At 43.6% G+C, this 20,800-nt stretch overlaps 2 protein-coding genes across 20 annotated transcripts in view; both read left to right on the top strand.

Moving 5' to 3' along the window:
* The first annotated feature begins 4 nt into the window (after nt 1-4).
* LOC129857563 (DDB1- and CUL4-associated factor 13-like) lies at nt 5-12,747 on the top strand. The gene is made up of 11 exons (XM_055925960.1): nt 5-271; nt 409-608; nt 801-908; nt 1,383-1,472; nt 1,778-1,933; nt 2,756-2,833; nt 4,159-4,241; nt 4,553-4,717; nt 4,848-4,983; nt 10,741-10,904; nt 11,732-12,747. Exons 1-11 carry the CDS (start codon nt 202-204, stop codon nt 11,817-11,819), a joined length of 1,338 nt encoding a protein of 445 aa, XP_055781935.1. The 5' UTR covers nt 5-201; the 3' UTR covers nt 11,820-12,747.
* Nucleotides 12,748-15,313: 2,566 nt separating this feature from the next.
* Nucleotides 15,314-20,800, top strand: part of LOC129857558 (regulating synaptic membrane exocytosis protein 2-like) — a 212,825-nt gene continuing 207,338 nt past the window's right edge. For 7 of the 19 annotated variants that reach the window (XM_055925924.1, XM_055925922.1, XM_055925930.1 and 4 more), the window contains exons 1-2: nt 15,316-15,589; nt 16,210-16,388. In XM_055925924.1, coding sequence (XP_055781899.1) covers nt 16,225-16,388 — 164 coding nt within the window. In that variant the 5' untranslated portion in view covers nt 15,316-15,589; nt 16,210-16,224. Of the gene's footprint in view, nt 15,590-16,209; nt 16,389-20,800 lie in introns of all 19 variants that reach the window. The other 12 variants (XM_055925920.1, XM_055925918.1, XM_055925926.1 and 9 more) reach the window with 5 other exon arrangements.

Raw genomic sequence — 20,800 nt, 5'->3', positions numbered from 1 at the left:
GCCAAAAAAAATGTGTAACTCAATGTTCTATCTGTGGTCGCTGTAAACGCAAGCTACAAACACACTTCCGGCAAATATGAGCGGATATTGCCCTCAACATCCGGTAGGTGAGGTCACACACGTAAACACATGCCGTACGAATCATTTTACTGTGTTACATTTTTTGGGGAAGAAGTATAGAGCTTTATACACATTCACGCAATGAAAGTTAAAGTCCTCTCCAGGAATCCGGACGACTATGTCCGTGAGACGAAGTTGGATATCCAGCGGGGTAAGTGCAGAGAGTTAACGTTAGCCAGCTAGTGCACATTAGCTAACTTCACACAGTTCAATCCACTGTAGAGAGCTATAGCTAGCTCAATCAGCACTGGCAAAACAACTTATTCTAACAGTGAATGTAACCTACAGTACCACGGAATTACGACCCGTCCCTCCATCCGTTCGAGGTGCCAAGAGAATACACCCGTGCCCTGAATGCCACCAAGTTAGAGCGCGTGTTCGCCAAGCCGTTCCTGACTTCTCTGGACGGCCACAGGGATGGGGTGAACTGCATGGCCAAGCACCCCAAGAGCCTCTCCACAATGCTGTCCGGCTCCTGCGATGGAGAGGTAGTTAACTAGCTAACTGTACTTTGAGTTAGCAATGGCCTGGTTAAATACGAGTTGATTACAAATCCAATAATTATAGGCTACATGTCTAACTATGGAATGGTCAAACATATAGGATGACAAGCCTGTGCATTGAGATGATGCATCTAAATGACCTGTTTATACTGTAAGACTAACTGGTTTGTTTCTCAGCTGAAGGTGTGGAATCTAACCAAACGTGAGTGTGTTCGTACACTCCAGGCCCATGAAGGCTTTGTCAGGGGGGTGGTCGTCCGCTTCTGTGGCACCTCCTTCTTTACGGTACAGTATCTGTTCCACTACCCAGGGTTGTATTCATTAGGGCACACTCTAAACGTTGCGCAATGAACAAGTTCACATAGTACTTCCCCATTCTGGCCCGTTTGCTTTCATTTTCTGTCTAGTGAATACTAACTAGACTAGGGGTGTATTCATTAGTTGGATTCCGTTGCAAAACATTTGGTCTGTTGCAATGGAAACTGTTTACCGTTTACTCTAGGTGCTAAATGGAAGTAAACAGAGTGAAACTGGGAGGGACCTATCTGAATTGCTCTAATAGAAACTGTTGTTTTTGTTGCAAAATGTTTTCCATTTGGAGTAAACGGTTTCCATTGCAAAATGTTTTACAACACACAAAATTAATAAACCCCTGATTTTATCTCACAGAATGGTTGCCCTCTGCTGAATTGCAGTCTTATGACACAACTTCATTATAAATCAACCTCAAATAAACATGCTTGTGTTTCTGAATAACAGGTTGGTGAGGACAAGACTATCAAACAGTGGAAGATGGAGACTCCCGGCTACGGAGAGGAAGAGGAACCTCTCAATACTATTCTTGGGAAGGTATGGAGGAGGAGGTGTCTGTCTCTGTCATTATTCTGCTCAATGAATATCTCTGAGAGTGTGTCTCTGACCTAACCTATCTGATCTCATTAAGCAACACTGTAAAATGTGCATACCATCGAGTGGACCCATCATTAAAGATTGTGGCTTTAAGCCCATGATGATAAGAATGATGGTTTTGGAGATATTCTCTACAGTCAGGGTGATGATGATGGTTGTTGTAATGTATTCCCTCTAGTCAGTGATGATGAGGATTGAGGATTCACTTTAAAAATGTAACTGAGACCAATGTTTGTTCCTTCCAGTCTGTGTTCACCAGCATCGACCACCACCAGAAGGAGGGTGTGTTTGTGACGTGTGGCCAGCAGGTGGACATCTGGGATGAGCAGCGCAGCAACCCCATCCGCTCCTTCTCCTGGGGCGTGGACAGTTTCAACTGCGTCCGCTTCAACCCTGTAGAGGTAATCAACATTTTCTCTGTGTGGATTGTAGCAGAAAGTGTTTCAGCGTATGATTCCTGATCAAGGATCAGGTCCTCCATGTCCATATCATTTTGTTAATTATAATCTAAAAGGCAAAGCTGGTCCTAGATTAGCTCTTCTGCTCTGAGACTCTTGGTGAATACAGGCCCTGACATTGCTATAGCACAGACAAAAGGCGTAACCCAGACACAGCGGTTATAAAGCTGAAGTATCCGTTTAGAATATTTTATCACCATCAAATATATAGTAGTGAGAGGAAGTCCAGTCGCGGGTAGTGGGAGAGGATGGAACTAGGTGAAACTGTGCCAACATTTTGCAAATGATCTCTTTGTTGAAACAAATTTTTCTGTTCCCAAAACTAGAATCTGTTACGAACACAGTGCACTAATATTTATAGACTTGATGCTTTGCCAAACTGAAAAATGAAATGCGTTGTTTAGAAGGAGTGCAAGGTCAAATTGAGTTTGTGCACACACACACTTCACAGAGGAGGCGTTCCCTAATGGAAATATGCAAATACTAGCTACAACGGGCCAATAGGATCTTGCTAGCTCGTGCTTGGCTTTGTCTACCGCCTTGTTTGTTTTGCCCACTATGTTTCGGTTGCTCAAACTGTAAACGCACAGATGAACTATCTTGTGTTAGTTATAAATATCTTTGGCTATAGCCTCCATACACCAGAATAATGGAGGCTATACCCATATCAGGACTATGTAGGTCAAAGGTTGTATAAAACACAGAATTGTATGTTAGTGGGTTTTAAAAAAAGTTTGATTCTTGACTTTCCCACTTTCTCCTCAGACTGAACTTCTAGCAAGTTGTGCCTCTGACAGAAGTATTGTGCTGTATGACATGAGGGAAGCTACACCTCTTAAAAAGGTAAATGTCGATGTCCTTGGGTGCATCCCAACTTACACCCTATTTAGTGCACTACCATTTGGCGAGGGCTCATAGGGTGCCATTTGGGATGCTACCCATTAGAACTGCACGTTTAATCGAATTTGAATCTAAATTGAAATATGGACATGCGCAATATCCATATCGCAAGAGGCGGCGATATTTTGAAATGCCACTTAGCCGTCCGTCTGTAACGCCAGTTTTTTAAATGTTTTGTTATATTACTTTAGTTGAAGAGTTCTCCTTCTCTCTCCCGCTTCCCAATCCCAAACACACAAAACCCCGGCCCCTGTCACTCAAGCAGGCAGTTCCTCGTGCTCAAGATTCCCTGCATGCATTGACCAAACAGCATGCAGTCAACAGATTGTTTTTCTAACAAGTACGACGCAGCTTTCTACTTTGCTTCTTAATATACATTTATATTTTCTTTATTATACTATTCGTTTGTGTAACTTGCTCTCTGCAAAACACTAGTTAGCTAAAAATGTGCCTAGAATTTGTTAGCAAGGCTAATCGCTTCCTAGCTAATTCCACTGAGTGCAAATCTTGCTAGCAAACTTTTACTCTAATATTGGACGGTACCAATGGTAGAGTATATCATCATTGTTTGTGAAACAGCTTGTTCTTAATCAGAGAGGAAAATACAAATATAATTGTAAAATCTTTGTCTAAATGTATCTATTTAAATCTAATTAGGGTCCCAATTTATTTATTTAACCAGGTAAATTGACTGAGAACACATTCTCATTTACAGTAACGACTTGGGGAATAGTTACAGGGGTGAGGAAGGAGACAATAGGTAGCCAGATTAGGAATTTAGCCAGGACACCGGGGTTAACACCCCATCTCTTACGATAAGTGCCATGGAATCTTTTGTGACCACCGGGAGTCAGGTCAGAGGCAAGGCAGCAGTGGGATGCAGGGTGGTATGCTGCTGGCCATGGGAAACGCTGACCAACACTTTGGTTCTTACTCTGTCACAACCATCTCCTCCCTTACCCTTTCCTCGCTGTCATGCCACACAACTGCATTCCAAGTAGCCACTGTATTTCAACCATAACATTTGAATGATCAGATCATTCTATTTCTATGATTCCAACAGTTTAACCAAGTGATTTGATGTAAAATCACAATCTCAATATTTGGTATAAAAATGTCAATTGGATTTTTTTGCCCATATCGTCCAGCCCTACTGCCCATGACTTTGCCCTTTACTAAACTCATTTCCCAATCCATACTGTCCTCTCATTACTGAATGTGTCTAATGGTTAGTGTATTGAAGTATGAATGTGTGATTTCCTATATAGGTAATTATGAATATGAGGAGCAACACTTTGTGCTGGAATCCCATGGAAGCTTATAACTTCACCTGCTCTAATGAAGATTACAAGTGAGTGATGCAATTCAACATGTTGAGTTTACAACATGTTCACTACATCACATAGGCCTCATTCATTCCTGGAGAGTATTTTGTGTATTTCCAATGCTAATCATTTTTTTGTTCGTGCAATTGCTTGGGGAGTGATATAATTATTATTACTAATGTACATTTACACTTGTTTTACAATAACATCATGTCCATCGAGATCTCGTGTTTTTATTTACTGACCTTACACCATGCATGAGAGAAGCATGGTGGTGTGTGTTAACATCTCATCTTTGTATTTATTAACCAACAGCATGCGTTTCCTCCCCCTTCAGTCTGTATACATTTGATATGAGGTACCTGGACAAGCCTGTCACCGTCCACATGGACCATGTCTCAGCCGTGCTGGATGTAGACTACTCTCCAACTGGTAAGGAGTTTGTCTCGGCCAGCTTCGACAAGACCATCCGCATCTTCCCCAAAGACAGTGGGCACAGCAGGTTAGTGGTGCCAGGGGTTCAGACACTGGGGTCCAGCAGATTGATGTATTTATTTTTCTACAGGTGTCGACATGTTTAGAGATGACACCGTGCGACAGCAACATTGTGTTCAGTGTGTGTGACTTCACAGGGACGTGTACCACACCAAGCGCATGCAGCACGTCATCTCCATAAAGTGGTCGTCAGACAACAAGTACATCCTGAGTGCTTCAGATGAGATGAACATCAGACTGTGGAAGGCCAACGCTGCTGAGAAGTTGGGATTGGTGAGTCACAGTCCTCTTCCTCTCCTTTAGAAGTAGTGTACGCACGTCCTGTAACCTGCAGGTGTCGGGGATCAACAGTAATGTCATGAAAGAAAGCTGGATCCCAGAACAAGGTTGAATGCTTACCATTAACCGGTAGGCCTACAGAAGTTGGAAGTTTACATGCGCTTAGGTTGGAGTCATTAAAACTCATTTTTCAATCACTCCACAAATTTCTTGTTAACAAACTATAGTTTTGGCAAGTCGATTAGGACATCTACTTTATGCATGACACAAGTAATTTTTCCAGCAATTGTTTACAAACAGATTATTTCACTTCCAATTCACTGTATCACAATTCCAGTGGGGCAGAAGTTTACATACAATAGGTTGACTGTGCCTTTAAACAGCTTAGAAAATTCCAGAAAATGATGTCATGGCTTTAGAAGCTTCTGATAGGCTAATTGACATCATTTGAGTCAATTGGAGGTGTACCTGTGGATGTATTTCAGGGCCTACCTTCAAACTCAGTGCCTCTTTGCTTGACATCATGGGAAAATCAAAAGAAATCAGCCAAGACTCCAGAAAAAAATTGTAGACCTCCACAAGTCTGGTTCATCCTTGGAAGAAATTTCCAAATGCCTGAGGGTACCACGTACGCAAGTATAAACACCATGGGACCACGCAGCCGCCATACCGCTCAGGAAGGAGACGCATTCTGTCTCCAAGAGATTAATGTACTTTGGTGCGAAAAGTGCAAATCAATCCCAGAACAACAGCAAAGGACCTTGCGAAGATGCTGGAGGAAACAGCAGTCCTATATCAACATAACCTGAAAGGCCGCTCAGCAAGGAAGAAGCCACCGCTCTAAAACCGCCATCAAAAAGCCAGACTACAGTTTGCAAGTGCACTTGGGGACAAAGATGGTACTTTTTGGAGAAATGTCCTCTGGTCTGATGAAACAAAAATAGAACTGTTTGGGCATAATGACCATTGTTATGTTTGGAGGAAAAAGGGGGGAGCTTGCAAGCCGAAGAACACCATCCCAACCGTGAAGTGTGGGGGTGCTTTGCTGCAGGAGGGACTGGTGCACTTCACAAAATAGGTGACATCATGGGGTAGGGAAATTATGTGTATTTATTGAAGCAACATCTTAAGACATCAGTCAGGATGTTACAGCTTGGTCGCAAATGGGTCTTCCAAATGGACAATGACCCCAAGCATACTTCCAAAGATGTGTCAAAATGGCTTAAGGACAACAAAGTCAAGGTATTGGAGTGGCCATCACAAAGCCCTGCCCTCAATCCCATAGAAAATTTGTGGGCAGAACTGAAAAAGTGTGTGCTAGCAAGGAGGCCTACATACTTGACTCAGTTACAACAGCTCTGTCAGGAGGAATGGGCCAAAAATTCACCCAACTTATTGTGGGAAACTTGTGGAAGGCTACCCGGAACGTTTGACCCGAGTTAAACAATTTAGAGGCAATGCTACCAAATACCGATTGAGTATATGTAAACTTCTGACCACTGGGAATGTGATGAAAGAAATAAAAGCTGAAATAAATAATTCTCTACTATTATTCTGACATTTCACATTCTTAAAATAAAGTGGTGATCCTAACTGACCTAAGACCGGGATTTTTTACTAGGATTAAATGTCAGGAATTGTGAAAAACTGAGTTTAAAAGTATTTGGCTATGGTGTATGTAAACTTCCGACTTCAAATGTATTTGCTAATATTCTGATGCATTTGTTGGAGCTGTGATTTTGACCTTCCGTTTTGTGAGTTTGCTGCATTCCTCAACCTGCCATGGCCAGATGCCCACCATGGTACGCTCAGCATGGTAAGAGAGAGGGAGGCAAGGCTGCCAGCAGCAACAGCAGTGGCACTGCCAAGGGCTCTGATGGATGCTGACTGACTTGGAACAGAATCACTTTCAATAAGTACAATGGACCAATAGGGACAGCAGGGCAGGGTTAGTGACAGACTGGAGCTATTTGGAACTCTTGATTACCAATAGACAATTTCTGACCAGTCAGTCAGTCAGTGTGGGCATAGTGGCACTATAGAGTGGATTTAAAGGGATAGTTCACTAAAATGTATGTATGGCAAATAGGGACTGCAACTTTGATAGACTTGAATTACTTAGAGTTGTTACAGCAGGCGAACGTTAGCATCGCCCATCCCAAAACATTGGAATTACATTCTGCCCACTTTGGCATTATATCTGTTATGTTTTCTTCAACCTCTAACACTCTGAATGTTCAAGGCATTATTTACACATTACCTGAAATATAAGGTTCTGTTTAGCGTATCTTAAACAGATTCTTACACATAGGCTAGACTAACTCCTTTTTCATCTGATGCCAAAACCAGCATTTAGCCTACAAGGATGAATTGCAAAGGAGATGAATGGACGTTTTTCTGTGCCATCTCCAATATCCATCCCCCTTCTGCTTCACTCTTCCTTATTCCCTTAATGCAGCTTAACACTGGAGAATTGGGCAACTTTTGGCACTTGTTTTACTGTCAGTGTATAAGAGGATATTTATTCTGTAGCTTTGCACTTAAACAGATCAGACGAGCCCAGCTGCTATCAGCAGTTTGAATGGGCCCAATCACTTAAAGAGAGCGGCCACTCTGGAAATAATGAAGCATTAACAATCAAGTTGGACTGGAAGGGTCTTTAATTAAAAAGAAATGCTGAATCAAGGCTGACTGTCAGATCTCCGGAAGGGTGGAAGTCTTCAGCCTGTGTTTGTTGTAACTGCAGTGTCTCTCTCTCTCTGGTTTTTGACTTTTGATGCCTTTCTATGAGCTGACCTTTGACCTCACTGTGGGAACTATACAGGTGGAAGGTGAAAGATCATTTAGTTTTTGTCCCGTGATCCTATTTTTCATGTTACTTGGAGTAATAATGACCATATCATTGCCTTTGACATATATTGTAAATTCACCTTCTGAAATCACACACGTTACCGTCCGTATCACACATTCTCATGACAGTCATGAGAAGTATGACATATATATCCTATACATACAGTGAGTTCCAAAAGTATTGGGCAGGGACACATTCTTTGTTTTGGCTTTGTACGCCAGAGCTTTTCACTCCATATCGGGTGAACCGTTTCGAAAGGACAGCATTTTTTTAACATAGTCACCCTATTTTACAGGAACCGAAAGTATTGGTACAAATTCACTTATGTGTATTAAAGTAGTGAAACGTTTAGTATCTGGTCCCATATTCCTAGCACACGATGATTACATTAAACTTGTGACTTGACAAACTTGCATGATGCTTTTGCTGTTTGTTTTGGTTGTGTTTCAGATTTATTTTGTGCCCAATAGAAATGAATGGTAAATAAGGTATTATGTCATACTGGAGTCACTTTTATTGTAAATAAGAACAAAATGTTTCTAAATACTTCTACTTTTAATGTGGATGTTATCATGACCAAAACACACAGCTACCATGACCAAAACACACAGCAAATGCATCCAACAAGTTTGTAGTCACAAGATGAATGTAATCATTGCGTGCTGGAATATGGGACCAAATACTCAACTTTGACTACTTTAATACACATATAAGTGAATTTGTCCCAATACTTTTGGTCCCCTAAAATGGGTGGTGTAATTTCTAAACGGTTCACCCAAAATGGATGAAAATACTCACAAATTTAAGCTGACAGTCTGCACTTTAACCTCAGTCATTGTATCATTTCAAAACCAACGTGCTGGAGTACAGAGACAAAACAAGACATTTGTCACTGTCCCAATACTTTTGGAGCTCACTGTTTATGGATACACAGCTCATACAGCTACTTAATACATGATTCCATGTGTGTTATTTCATAGTTTTGACGTCTTCACTATTATTCTACAATGTAGAAAATGGTAAAAAATAAAGGAAAAACCCTTGAATGAGTAGGTGTCCAAGCTTTTGACTGGTACTTTGTTTTTAGTCGAGCAGTAGTAAATACAATCTCTCTGGCCGTGGTTTCAGAGGTTCTCTAAGTGGCCACTCTTCCAGGGCTTTTATTCTAATTATAATCAATTCAATTTGTTGGAGATTAGCTAATAGCTGCTGATGATGTTGAGGTACACTGCTTCGCTTAGACCAGGCCAACAGCCTGTTAAATGTTATTTATGAAAACCTGAACAACATTTAGAGTGAAAAAGGAGCAGAGCAACACTGACTCTGCAGAGTTCTCTATGGCCTATACACTCTTTCAACACCCAATGAGTAGTAGGCTTAAGGTGTTAAACGAATCAAAATATATTTTATATTTCAGATTCTTCAAAGTAGCCACCGTTTGCCTTGACAGCAGAATGCTGTGGTAGCCATGCTGGTTAAGTGTGCCTTATTCTAAATAAATCACTGACGGTGTCACCAGCAAAGCACCATCACACCTCCTCCTCCATGCTTCACGGTGGGAACCACACACGCAGAGATCATCCGTTCACCTATTCTGCGTCTCAAAAAGATGGCAGTTGGAACCAAAAATCTAAAATTTGGACTCATCAGACCAAAGGACAGATTTCCACCGGTCTAATGTCCATTGCTTGTGTTTCTTGGCCCAAGAAAGTTTTTCTTCTTATTGGTGTCCTTTAGTAGTGGTTTCTTTGCAGCAATCTGACCATGAAGGCCTGATTCACGCAGTCTCTGAATAGTTGATGTTAAAAAATATATATATTTTGAGCTCCCTGCCTTTTGATAACCACTCGGCGTGAAAGGGAAAAATGTCATGCTCTTATCCAGTGGAAATGTCATAATAGGCCTACCTGATTACTTCTTATCCCTTGTGGCTTTATAGGATATTTCTACCTAGTTGGCAATAGAAGTAACATGTTAGGTTTATAATTTATTTATATTTGGATTACATTTTGATGAACTAAATGACAAATGATTTTGAGATACAAAGACATTATTATAAATTAAATTAAACTGTTCCACGAAAATGTGCGTATGAAAACCATAACTGGCTGCTAGATCAGATCGGTAGTAATGGTAATATAAATTGCCATTCCACATGAGGAAGTTTGCCGACTTCTCATACAGCCTATTACCGGCAGTTTCAGGAGCTTCAGGAGGAGGAGGATGGTCTGGACAGGTTTTTTCTTTTCTTCTGGTTATCTTGATCTCTGACTCCCTCCTGAGTTATTTGTGTCTTATTTCATCAAACAGTGAGCTTAAAGCAATAGACAAGCTCAATGCATATATTTTTGATTTTATTGAGACTCATAAGGTGTGTCTATATATGGAAAATACACGTTTAAAAATTTTGACTCGTCAAACGATTGGTTGAAAGAACAGACTTTCAGTGATCCAATATTTATTTTTCAGGGACAGCCCTATACTGTAGATAATAGCAAATATTTATATATATAATATATATTATTCCATCTTATAACTAATATCGTTCAGTCATAATATCCAAGTCACAAAGATCAGCGAGCAGTAGTAGGTGTTAAAGATAACTGTCAATCCAAAGATGAACATTTCAACCCTGCTTTTCGCCATGGTTCAACATCCCAGGGGACATAGTCATATAGTTATACCATTTTATTTAGATTTCAGTGTTGTGATTATGGTCTGGTAATTAGTGTATACTGATAAATGAGGCACCCAAGTAGACCTCAGAAGTAGATTGAAATCTCTTGGTTCTCTTTCTCTCTCTTCTCTCACTTTCTTTCTTTTTCTCTCCTCTTACCTGCTATTTCTCTTCCTCTATCTGTTGTCGTCACCCCCCCCCCCCCCCCCCCCCCGTGGTCTAGCTGGCTCCTAGGGAGAAGGCAGCTGTGAACTACAGCCAGAAGCTGAAGGAGAAGTTCCAGCACCACCCTCAGATCCGCCGCATCTCGCGCCACCGCCACCTGCCCAAGTCCATCTACAGCCAGAGCAAGGAGCTGCGTGTCATGAAGGAGGCTCGCCGCAGGAAGTATGGGCTCCTCCTTTACCCATGCCTCTACTGTCTACCCTACAGTGGCTTTCTGTTCTTAACTCTACCTGCACATATCCTCAATACTCTTGTTTTTACAGTCAAACCACAGAAGTCTATATATTACAGTATGTATATCAGTAGAATTGGCTTCTTTGTGTTCTTGGTAAGGTTAGTGTGGTTTTGGATCTTATTTTCTCTCTGTGTTGATGGGAGGAGGTTTTCGGGTGGTTGACCTGGTCTTTGGCCTCACCACAAAGGAAACTGTCAATCTCTTAACACAGTAGGTTTAGAACTACCCTGGCCTCTGTCCAACTATGGCAGAAGGTCCTCATAGTGTCCGTCTAGTGGTTAAGGCCGTAGCTGGCTGCCAGAATAGGTCTGACTGCCCTACCAAGGCACACTTACCCTAATGGGTAACAGGACTGATAGGACAGGCTGGTCCCTCATGGCTTGGTCATCATGGGCTTTTTGCTCATTTACACTAAAGTCTCTAAGGGGAAGTGATGGTGCCATCATGACCAGTTGATGATTAATCAAATATTAGTCCGTGTTGATTTTTGGTCCTGAAACGTAACACATTGTAATATGTCATCCATGTGTACCTTGGAGCTGTGACTGAAGGCAGTGTAGCCTACAGTCTCTTTTTGTATTTTTCAGATGACGTCAGTTTTAGTGTATTCTACATTTTATGACATCAGGCCACCTGCTTGGCACTAACTCCTTTGTGTACTCTGCTAACGTTTCTCTCTCTCTCTGTGTGAATATTCTCATGAATTGGCTCCTGATGTTTGAGTTATTCATTGTTGCCTCATTGTGTGTCCCAGGGAGAGGAACGTACGCAAGCACAGCAAGCCTGGCTCCATGCCCGTGGTGACGGAGAAAGAGAAACATGTGGTCACCGTGGTGAAATAGAAGGAACATGGACGCCAGTGACCGTGTGGCATTGGAGGACTAAAGGACTACTCTGTCTCTACACACACCTGGGCCACGTTCAGAAACACACAACTAATGTTGCAAAATGTCGGTAAGTTTCCCAAAATTCTCTGGTTTTCCAGAAATTCCAGATACCTGGATTTCCTGCTTGTTCCCTCATGATTCCAGGACACAGGAGGTTGGTGGCACCTTAATTGGGGAGGACGGGCTCGCGGTAATAACTGGAGCAGAATGGGATCAAATACATGGTTTCCATGTGTTTGATGTCATTCCATTTGCTCCGTTCCGGCTATTATTATGAGCCGTCCTCCCATCAGCAGCCTCCTATGTTCCAGGAATATTCCAAACGGGATTTCTGACAAACCTGGCTATTTGGGAAAGATACCAGAATTTTGCAACCCTGCACTGTTATGTGTCCCTTCAGTTATATTCATGACATTCTAATCTGCAACGGTCAAAAGGCTGCACCCTCCTGAACACAACCCTATCTAAGACTGAAAGAACTCATTCCACCTCTCCAAGGCTTATTACAAAAGACAACTATGGGTCAATATTTTGAAGTTTGTTGACATAAGTGTCCCAACTGTCATGGTAAAACGTTGTACCCCCAGATGATGATTTCATGAATGCTATTGTTGGAACATTATTTTGGGATGTTATTGTATTGAAATAAGAATACACTAGAAACCAAGAAGAACGACATCTGTCAAATATCACCAGAACATTTATTTTAGTATTTTAGGAACCATCTTGAAAATGTTTGGCCTCGCTACACCACCACTAACCTTCAGGTATTGTGTGTGTACTGATTCAGTAACCTTAAAGATTGCATGATGCTACGGGTTGTTTCTATCGATACTGTTTTTTGTATTTATTGATACACTGCTAATAAAGATGTGGTATGATATTTTTGGGTCTGATATGAATACTGTTTTTTGGTAGGCAAAATACACTGATTCTCATAGCGATGCAACGATACTTTTCAACGCTTGTTTCTTACGTTTAAAAAAACGAAGTATACAATTAATATCCAAGGGCTCAGATTACCATAATTTGTGTGTTGTTTGGCACATGAGTAATATAGGTGGTATAACAATGGATACATTATAGGAGTAAAATCCTAAAAACAGTCTACTGATATATGGGGATGGCACAAGTGATGGTAAAAAGGGTGATTGTTTCTGAATTGTCATTTTAATGTGCCTGAGTTCTAGTAACCAAGGAGGTATGTGTTGTAATTGATATACCCATGTTATAGGGCCGACAAAGACACAATTAGACTGACTTACCAATGTTTTTGGATTCATTTTGTACCAGTGATTTCTACGATTGTGACTTAAGGTGGATGATCTTGTATAGGGGTTACTATAGATGCAGGTTTCGTTGGCTGTGACGCGTGCTAAGTATGCCACCAGAAAGGATCCACAAAGTTGCCTTCATGTGGACACCAACTGGAAAAGAGCAAGCGAGGCAGGCCAAAAACTACCTAGCGACGGATAGTAGTGGCTGAGCTAGAAGTGATGGGTCTCATGGGATAGCACAAGCTGTGGCCGAAGATGCAGACTGATGGCAGAAGATTGTTGCAGCCTTATGTACCACCCGAGATACAAAGAGGATTAAGTAAAGCAGTAGCTACAAGTTCAACACACTTTCATCAGTGTTTTGGTGTTTAATGATTTCTTGGCATTCTGACTCAAAGTGGATGAGCTTGTGTTGGGCTCAGTGTATTGATGCTAATGGACTTAGTCTTAATGAGGTGTAGTGTTCAATCCACTTTATCACTGCAGGATTTAGATAGGATTATGAAATAAGTCATGAGCATCATATCAAACCTGGATCATGAGCACGGTTTGGGAAGGGGGGATGTTAGGGCTGGGCCTTGGGATGAGGGGTTAGGGCTGGGTCTTCTGATGAGGGGTAATGGCTGGGCCTTGGAATGAGGGTTTAGGGCTGGGCCTTGGAATGAGGGTTTAGGGCTGGGCCTTGGAATGAGGGGTTAGGGCTGGGTCTTCTGATGAGGGGTTATGGCTGGGCCTTGGAATGAGGGTTTAGGGCTGGGCCTTGGGATGAGGGGTTAGGGCTGGGTCTTCTGATGAGGGGTTATGGCTGGGCCTTGGTATGAGGGGTTAGGGCTGGGCCTTGGGATGAGGGGTTAGGGCTGGGCCTTGGGATGAGGGGTTAGGGCTGGGTCTTCTGATGAGGGGTTATGGCTGGGCCTTGGAATGAGGGTTTAGGGCTGGGCCTTGGGATGAGGGGTTAGGGCTGGGTCTTCTGATGAGGGGTTATGGCTGGGCCTTGGAATGGGGGGTTAGGGCTGGGTCTTCTGATGAGGGGTTAGGGCTGGGCCTTGGTATGAGGGGTTATGGCTGGGCCTTGGGATGAGAGATTAGGGCTGGGCCTTGGGATGAGGGGTTAGGGCTGGGCCTTCTGATGAGGGGTTATGGCTGGGCCTTGGGATGAGGGGTTATGGCTGGGCCTTGGGATGAGGGGTTAGGGCTGGGCCTTGGGATGAGGGGTTATTGCTGGGCCTTGGGATGAGGGGTTAGGGCTGGGCCTTCTGATGAGGGGTTATGGCTGGGCCTTGGGATGAGGGGTTACGGCTGGGCCTTCTGATGAGGGGTTAATGCTGGGCCTTGGTATGAGGGGTTAGGGCTGGGCCTTGGTATGAGGGGTTAGGGCTGGGCCTTGGGATGAGGGGTTAGGGTTGGGCCTTGGGATGAAGGATTATGGCTGGGCCTTGGTATGAGGGGTTATGGCTGGGCCTTGGGATGAGGGGTTAGAGCTGGGCCTTGGGATGAGGGGTTAGAGCTGGGCCTTGGGATGAGGGGTTAGGGCTGGGCCTTGGGGGGTTATGGCTGGGCCTTGAAATGAGTGGTTAGAACTGGGCCTTCGGATGAGGGGTCACGGTCTGGACATTGGGATGAGGGAGTTGGGGTGAGAGGGGATAAGAGGGGTGTTTGACATGATGGGACTAAAAAGTTAAGAAGCAGTGTCACAAGAAGCAGCTGATAAATCAATGATAAACATGGATTGTGTTGGTGCTAGCTTTTTTCTAGGAGAAATGTTTCTTTATTTTTTATTATTATACCTGGATGGTTAAAAGTAGTCTAAAGTGTTACCAAATCAGGAATAAGAATGCTGTATAACACAATTTTATGCATACCTCCAGTTGGAGAGGCAATCATATCGGAAGACAAGCTCCACAATATGCTACTGCACCACATAACAAACTGGACAGCGACATGGTGTTGAAATGCACATTTCTAGTGTGCCAGTTTTATCGTGTGCTGATGAAGCTTTTAACTTTCGCTATACATTTAACATCACTTTTCTTCAGAAAATGCTCTTTAACAGGCAAATGTTTTGTATAATCTGGTCCAGCTGTAAAGGATTTACAGTCCGTGTTTTGCAAATGCCTGATGTCAATGAAAATACGTCGACAAGCGCCCCTCTCCCCTTCCTTTTTCATGAAGCCACTCGCGCTCAGCTTTGTTCTACGCGTCTCCATCGCTCCGCCTACTCTTCCAATCGGGATTTTTTCATTGCATCCATTTTTGTGCATTTAAGAAATCACCAAGAATTATAAACCTGGAGGAAAGCGAGAAAGAGAGAGTGTGGGGCTAGGACTCGAAAGAAAAACAAACAAACAAGGGAAGAGGCGAAGTCTTTATTTCAACATGCGAGCAAACCTATTCTAAAGGATGACCGCGATGGGTTAGACAGGATTTAGCATGATTGCAAAATAAAAGGCAAGAGCTCTATTCTATATTTCTCTACAATCCATCCGTGAATGGAGAAGGATAAATGTGTTTGGAATGCTTGTTTCCAGAAAACCGTATATGTTGGTTATAAAACCAAATGGCCTCTGTCCAGCATCTCCAGTGTCTATCTCATAGGTTACTGGACTTGGGGAGTTTGTGTGAGAATTAGGCGATGATTCTGTTGGATATGTGTATTGTGATCCTCACCTATTAATTTCTCTGTATTTATTATGAGCTGTAGCAGCCTGCTATACCAGAACCGCTGAATCCCAATCAGATAACGTTCATGTATTGGGTGGAGATTGAGGCTATATAGAATTCATGTCTGCATCCCTTGTAAAAAGTAACATTTTGACACATTGTGTCTTATTCTTAAAGCCCAAATATAATGGAATGCGTCAGAATATGTGTGAACAATCCAACCGATATGTCTTGCTAATGGTTATGATTATGAATACAAGAACCACATAAGTGGAATATTGCAGCCTAATATTAGAGTAGCAATCTGATTTTGCAATTTGGAAATGTTCTATTACAATCAAGTCTATCCATTCTATCACTCAATGTTGGTATATTTAAAAAATAGATATGTTATTATTACTTTTTAGCAATTGTGTGTAGCGATGTCAGCTCCACTCGGGCCCCGGGGCCCATGCGCTTCCCCGCCGACTGGAGCCCTGCCCGACCTGCCGGACCTCAGCCACCTCACGGAGGATGAGAGGAAGATCATCCTGGGCGTCATGGACCGACAGAAAAAGGATGATGAGAAGGAACAGTCAATGCTAAAGTAAGCCATTATGATTCACTATCATTCAAACGTGTGAGAGAGAGAGTGGAGAAAGAGAGAGAGTCATTGTGGGGACATCGCGCGCTAACTGTCACGTCAGCTCTGCTCGTGCAGTGGGTGCTGGGTTGGGGGAACCCTGTTGTAACTGGTTGTCGCGAGCTGGAGCTGATCACATTGCAAGGTTACGTAGCCTACGTCCTGCACATATTGACTGTTCTAATGGGCTAATCGTTCTGAGTGAAGAGAATATATGATATTTATTAACATCATTGCCTCTAGAAATAGCGTTTACAATAAAGCAGCATATTGGCTATGCATTTAGTGTGTTTTCCGATAGATGTTCGGATAATATGAGCAGGGAGAAGGATCTTTGAGTCGACTGAATATGCTTCAGTGGCCTATGTCTTTCAACAGTTAGCAATACATTTCAATCCTAGGCTATTAAGCGGCCTTCTCACTCTGTTGGCTTTGGGTTGGGTTAGCAACGGGCGCCATCTTCGCGTCAAATCATACTACTTCCTTTTCAATCACGTACATATTACACAACAACGATTAAACAATGGCGTTTGAAGAAATAATGAGATATATCCTGTATAATGATTTTCAACGTTAGCCTATCTGTCAGACTATACTGCATCAGTGCTATGGAAACGGAAGCATTCCCTCTCCTGTGTATGCAGAATCAGATCTCGCTGAGCATTTCAGCACCACGGCGCTGTCCAGTTCTCGGCATAGAGCAGCAGCACAGTTCGATGCCGCTGACGCTCACGCGTGTAGATAGACCATTCAATGCTATTCATAGGCTAAGCTTTGTGTGCCAAATTATTGGCATGCTTTTGACAAAGCTTTTAGTGTAATACTAAATATTGAACACAGTTATCTCTATGTTGTCCCTTCCTGCAGATACTGCATTATCCGTATGGAACTTTAACCGTTTCTGTTTACATAGACTGTAACTTTCTTCATTGTTTGTGGAAAAGTCTCAAACGGTCCTCTATTTTACTGTGGTTTCGGGATTATAATAAGACTACTGAATTTTTTTCATCTACTTTCCTCTCCTTAAGTCTATGGAATTTGAATAGATATGAGATATTGTATAACAGGTTGGTTCTGAGGACTTGTGAATCTGCACAGTGGTTCAAGGGTCAACATGCAGGTTTTTCCAAAGAGCCTTTTGGATTCCAGATGTCAGGCCTTTTCTTAGTCCCAAATGGCACATTATTTCCTTTATAATGCATTACTGTACCCTATGGGCCCTGCTCAAAAGTAGTGCACTCTATAGGGAATAGAGTACTATTTGGGATGCACACCTTGTCTGAAGTACCTTCAGAGACTGTGACGTCTTGTGTCAGGCTTTTCAAGGGCATTCAAAGCTGATGATTTCCGTCATCGGGTAAATATTAACAGTTGGGTTTGTTCTGATGGGGACTGGGGAGGAAGTCGCCTAGTGGAGCAATACTGTGGTAAATATGACTCACAGACTCCAAGATAACGGCAGGCAGGCCACCTCAGCTTGTGCTGCTGCCTGCGTGTGAATCATCCCTGGCTGTTTTTCCCCATCGCTGAGTGCTTTTTGTATTTCTCTCTCTCTCTCTCTCTCTCTCTCTCTCTCTCTCTCTCTCTCTCTCTCTCTCTCTCTCTTTCTCTCTCTCTCCCTCTCTCTGTCTCTCTCAGAGAGAGAGAGAGAGAGACAGGGAGAGACAGAGCGAGACAGGGAGAGACACAGAGAGTCAGGGAGAGACAGAGCGAGAGAGAGACAGAGACAGAGAGAGACAGAGAGATACAGGGAGAGACAGGGAGGGAGAGAGACAGAAAGAGAGACAGGGAGAGAGACAGAGGGAGACAGAGGGAGACAGGGAGAGACAGAGAGAGGCAGGGAGACAGAGAGAGAGAGAAAGACAGGGAGAGACAGAGAGAGACAGCGAGAGACAGGGAGAGACAGTGAGAGACAGCGAGAGAGAGACAGAAAGAGAGACAGGAACAGACAGAGGGAGACAGAGGGAGAGACAGGGTGAGACAGGGAGAGACAGAAAGAGGCAGGGAGAGACCGAGAGAGACAGAGAGAGACCGAGAGAGACTGGGAGAGACAGAGAGAGACAGAGAGAGACAGAGGGAGAGACAGGGAGAGAGAGGAAGAAAGAGAGACAGAAAGAGAGAGATACAGGGAGAGACAGGGAGATACAGTGAGAGAGACAGTGAGAGAGTAAGTGAGAGAGACAGGGAGAGAGACAGGGAGAGAGACAAGGAGAGACAGGGAGAGACAGGGAGAGAGACAGGGAGAGAGACAGAGTGAGAGAGAGACAGGGAGAGACAGAGAGAGACAGGGAGAGACAGAGAGAGAGAGATAGGGAGAGACAGGGAGAGACAGGGAGAGAGACAGGGAGAGACAGAGTGAGAGACAGGGCGAGACAGAGAGAGACCACTGCACAACAGCAGAACCTGAGATGTCAAAAATATAAAACAATTAGAGAGTGTCATTTCCCAAAATTTGAAACCCTTATTCAAGGAAAGACCTCTCTGATGAGAGTAGGCTACCCGTCCTGTTGGGGGAGGACGCAGAGAGCTGTGGGTTGGCAGCGCACTACATTGCTGCCTGCCATAAGTTGAGGGACAGTGTCTGACAGACCAATCAGCCTGCACATGTACTCTACTGTATGCTTATTGTTATTGTTGAATGTATGGTTATTTTGACACTTGGTTATTGTTGTTACTGTTGCCCTGTTGACAATTTAGATTCTCATTTTTATATTGTAAATATCCAAAATAAGCTTTGGCAATACACTGTTGCGTCATGCCAATAAAGCAAATTGAATTGAATTGAATTGAGAGACAGGGAGAGACAGGCAGCGACAGAGAGAGTCAAGGAGAGACAGAGAGAGTGTGACAGGGAGAGAGAGAGTGAGAGAGAGAGTGAGAGACAGAGAGAGAGAGATGGAGAGATAGGGAGAGAGACAGGGAGAGACAGAGAGAGAGACAGGGAGAGATAGGGAGAGAGACAGGGAGAGAGACAGGGAGAGAGACAGGGAGAGATAGGGAGAGAGACAGGAAGAGAGACAGGGAGAGACAGGGAGAGAGACAAGCCTCCAGGTGTGTAGGGCTTGCCAAGTCCCTGTCCCTGCTACCAAGACAATGGTAGACAATTCAGAATGTCCTCTCTAAGAATGACTATGCTGCTGAATTACATGTCAATACATAGTGACATGAATGGAGGAGAACCCATTGACCTCCCAGAGCCCATGTGTCTGAACCCACTGTCATTTTTCCTCCATAACAATTAACACAATATTGTTTGTTATTGTTTGAAGGGTGAGTGAGATGTGGTATTTAGAGAAACATCCGCGTACATAATCTTGATATTATTAGATAATGTACCAGTTACACTAAATAGCCAATCAAATGTTCAAGTTGTGGTGCAGGGGTATTCACCTCTGACCCCACGAGGTCCAGAGCCTGCTGGTTTTCTGTTCTACCTGATCATTAATTGCACCCACCTGTTGTCCCAGGTCTAAATCATATTAGAGGGGAACAATTAAAAAAAGGAGTGGAACTGGCTTCAATTTGAGTTTGAGGGTTCTAGTGCTTGGTCAATTTTATGTCCCTCTGACATCGATTGGTTGATTCCCCATACTAGCCTCCTATCCTTACAATAGACAGTAGCTCAACTTATTCCACTTTTTGTTTCCAATCCGATGTAGTCTCTATAGCAGCCATAAGGTGTTCTAGAGCTCTGATTTGTTCAGAGAAACATTCATACATGTACTGTGAGTTTAGTTAACGAACCGCACCAATACTAGGTGACGTGATGCAATATGGAAGGATTAAAGGCAGTGCACACTATTCCAATTAACCAAGCACCCATCACTCCAGGTCCACTGGCACTTCAAACAGACTGTAGCCAGCTAGCTGTATGTCTGCTGCAGCAGCCGGTCAGCTCCCCATGCTTCACTGAACCTCTGACTGTTACAGTAATGACAGATCCGGGACCCCTCCTCACCCAAACATCCTGGGATGCAGAGTCCCAGGGCCACAGGGAGGATCCACAGATCCGCAGCCCAGGATGAGCGGCCCTGGTTGGGGTAACCCCAGAAGGCCCAGAGGAGACCTGGGGGTCCACTTCTTCCAGAGAGTGACCTGGTGCCCCATGGTGCCCCACGGCGGAGGAGACCCTGTCTCTGCAGCCACTCCCCCCTCCTGCAGTCCTTGTCTTGTAGGCTGACTCATTATCCGTGTCCCAGTGCTCACCAGGGGCCTCCACTGACAGCCCTAATTACAGCAGCTGCCTCGTGTGAGAGACTCCCACCGAGATAGTGCTATTCTGGGTCTAAGACGTCTGCCACCGTGGCCCTGTCCGGGTCCTACACCCCCTGCTCCATCTTGTCTAAAGAGCAGGGCAATAGAGGATGCCCCGGTCC

This window comes from Salvelinus fontinalis, chromosome 6 (genome assembly GCF_029448725.1).
Source record: "Salvelinus fontinalis isolate EN_2023a chromosome 6, ASM2944872v1, whole genome shotgun sequence".
NCBI classification, from domain to species: domain Eukaryota; kingdom Metazoa; phylum Chordata; class Actinopteri; order Salmoniformes; family Salmonidae; genus Salvelinus; species Salvelinus fontinalis.
This window is presented reverse-complemented; position numbering and strand designations above follow the sequence as displayed.

Bases quoted from the DNA above. Each gene is read 5' to 3' on its own strand.
- LOC129857563 (XM_055925960.1), top strand. From the start codon at position 202: ATGAAAGTTAAAGTCCTCTCCAGGAATCCGGACGACTATGTCCGTGAG. The intron at 2,834-4,158 runs GTAAATGTCGAT...TTTCCTATATAG, and splicing joins AAGCTACACCTCTTAAAAAG to GTAATTATGAATATGAGGAG. The intron at 4,242-4,552 runs GTGAGTGATGCA...CTCCCCCTTCAG, and splicing joins TGCTCTAATGAAGATTACAA to TCTGTATACATTTGATATGA.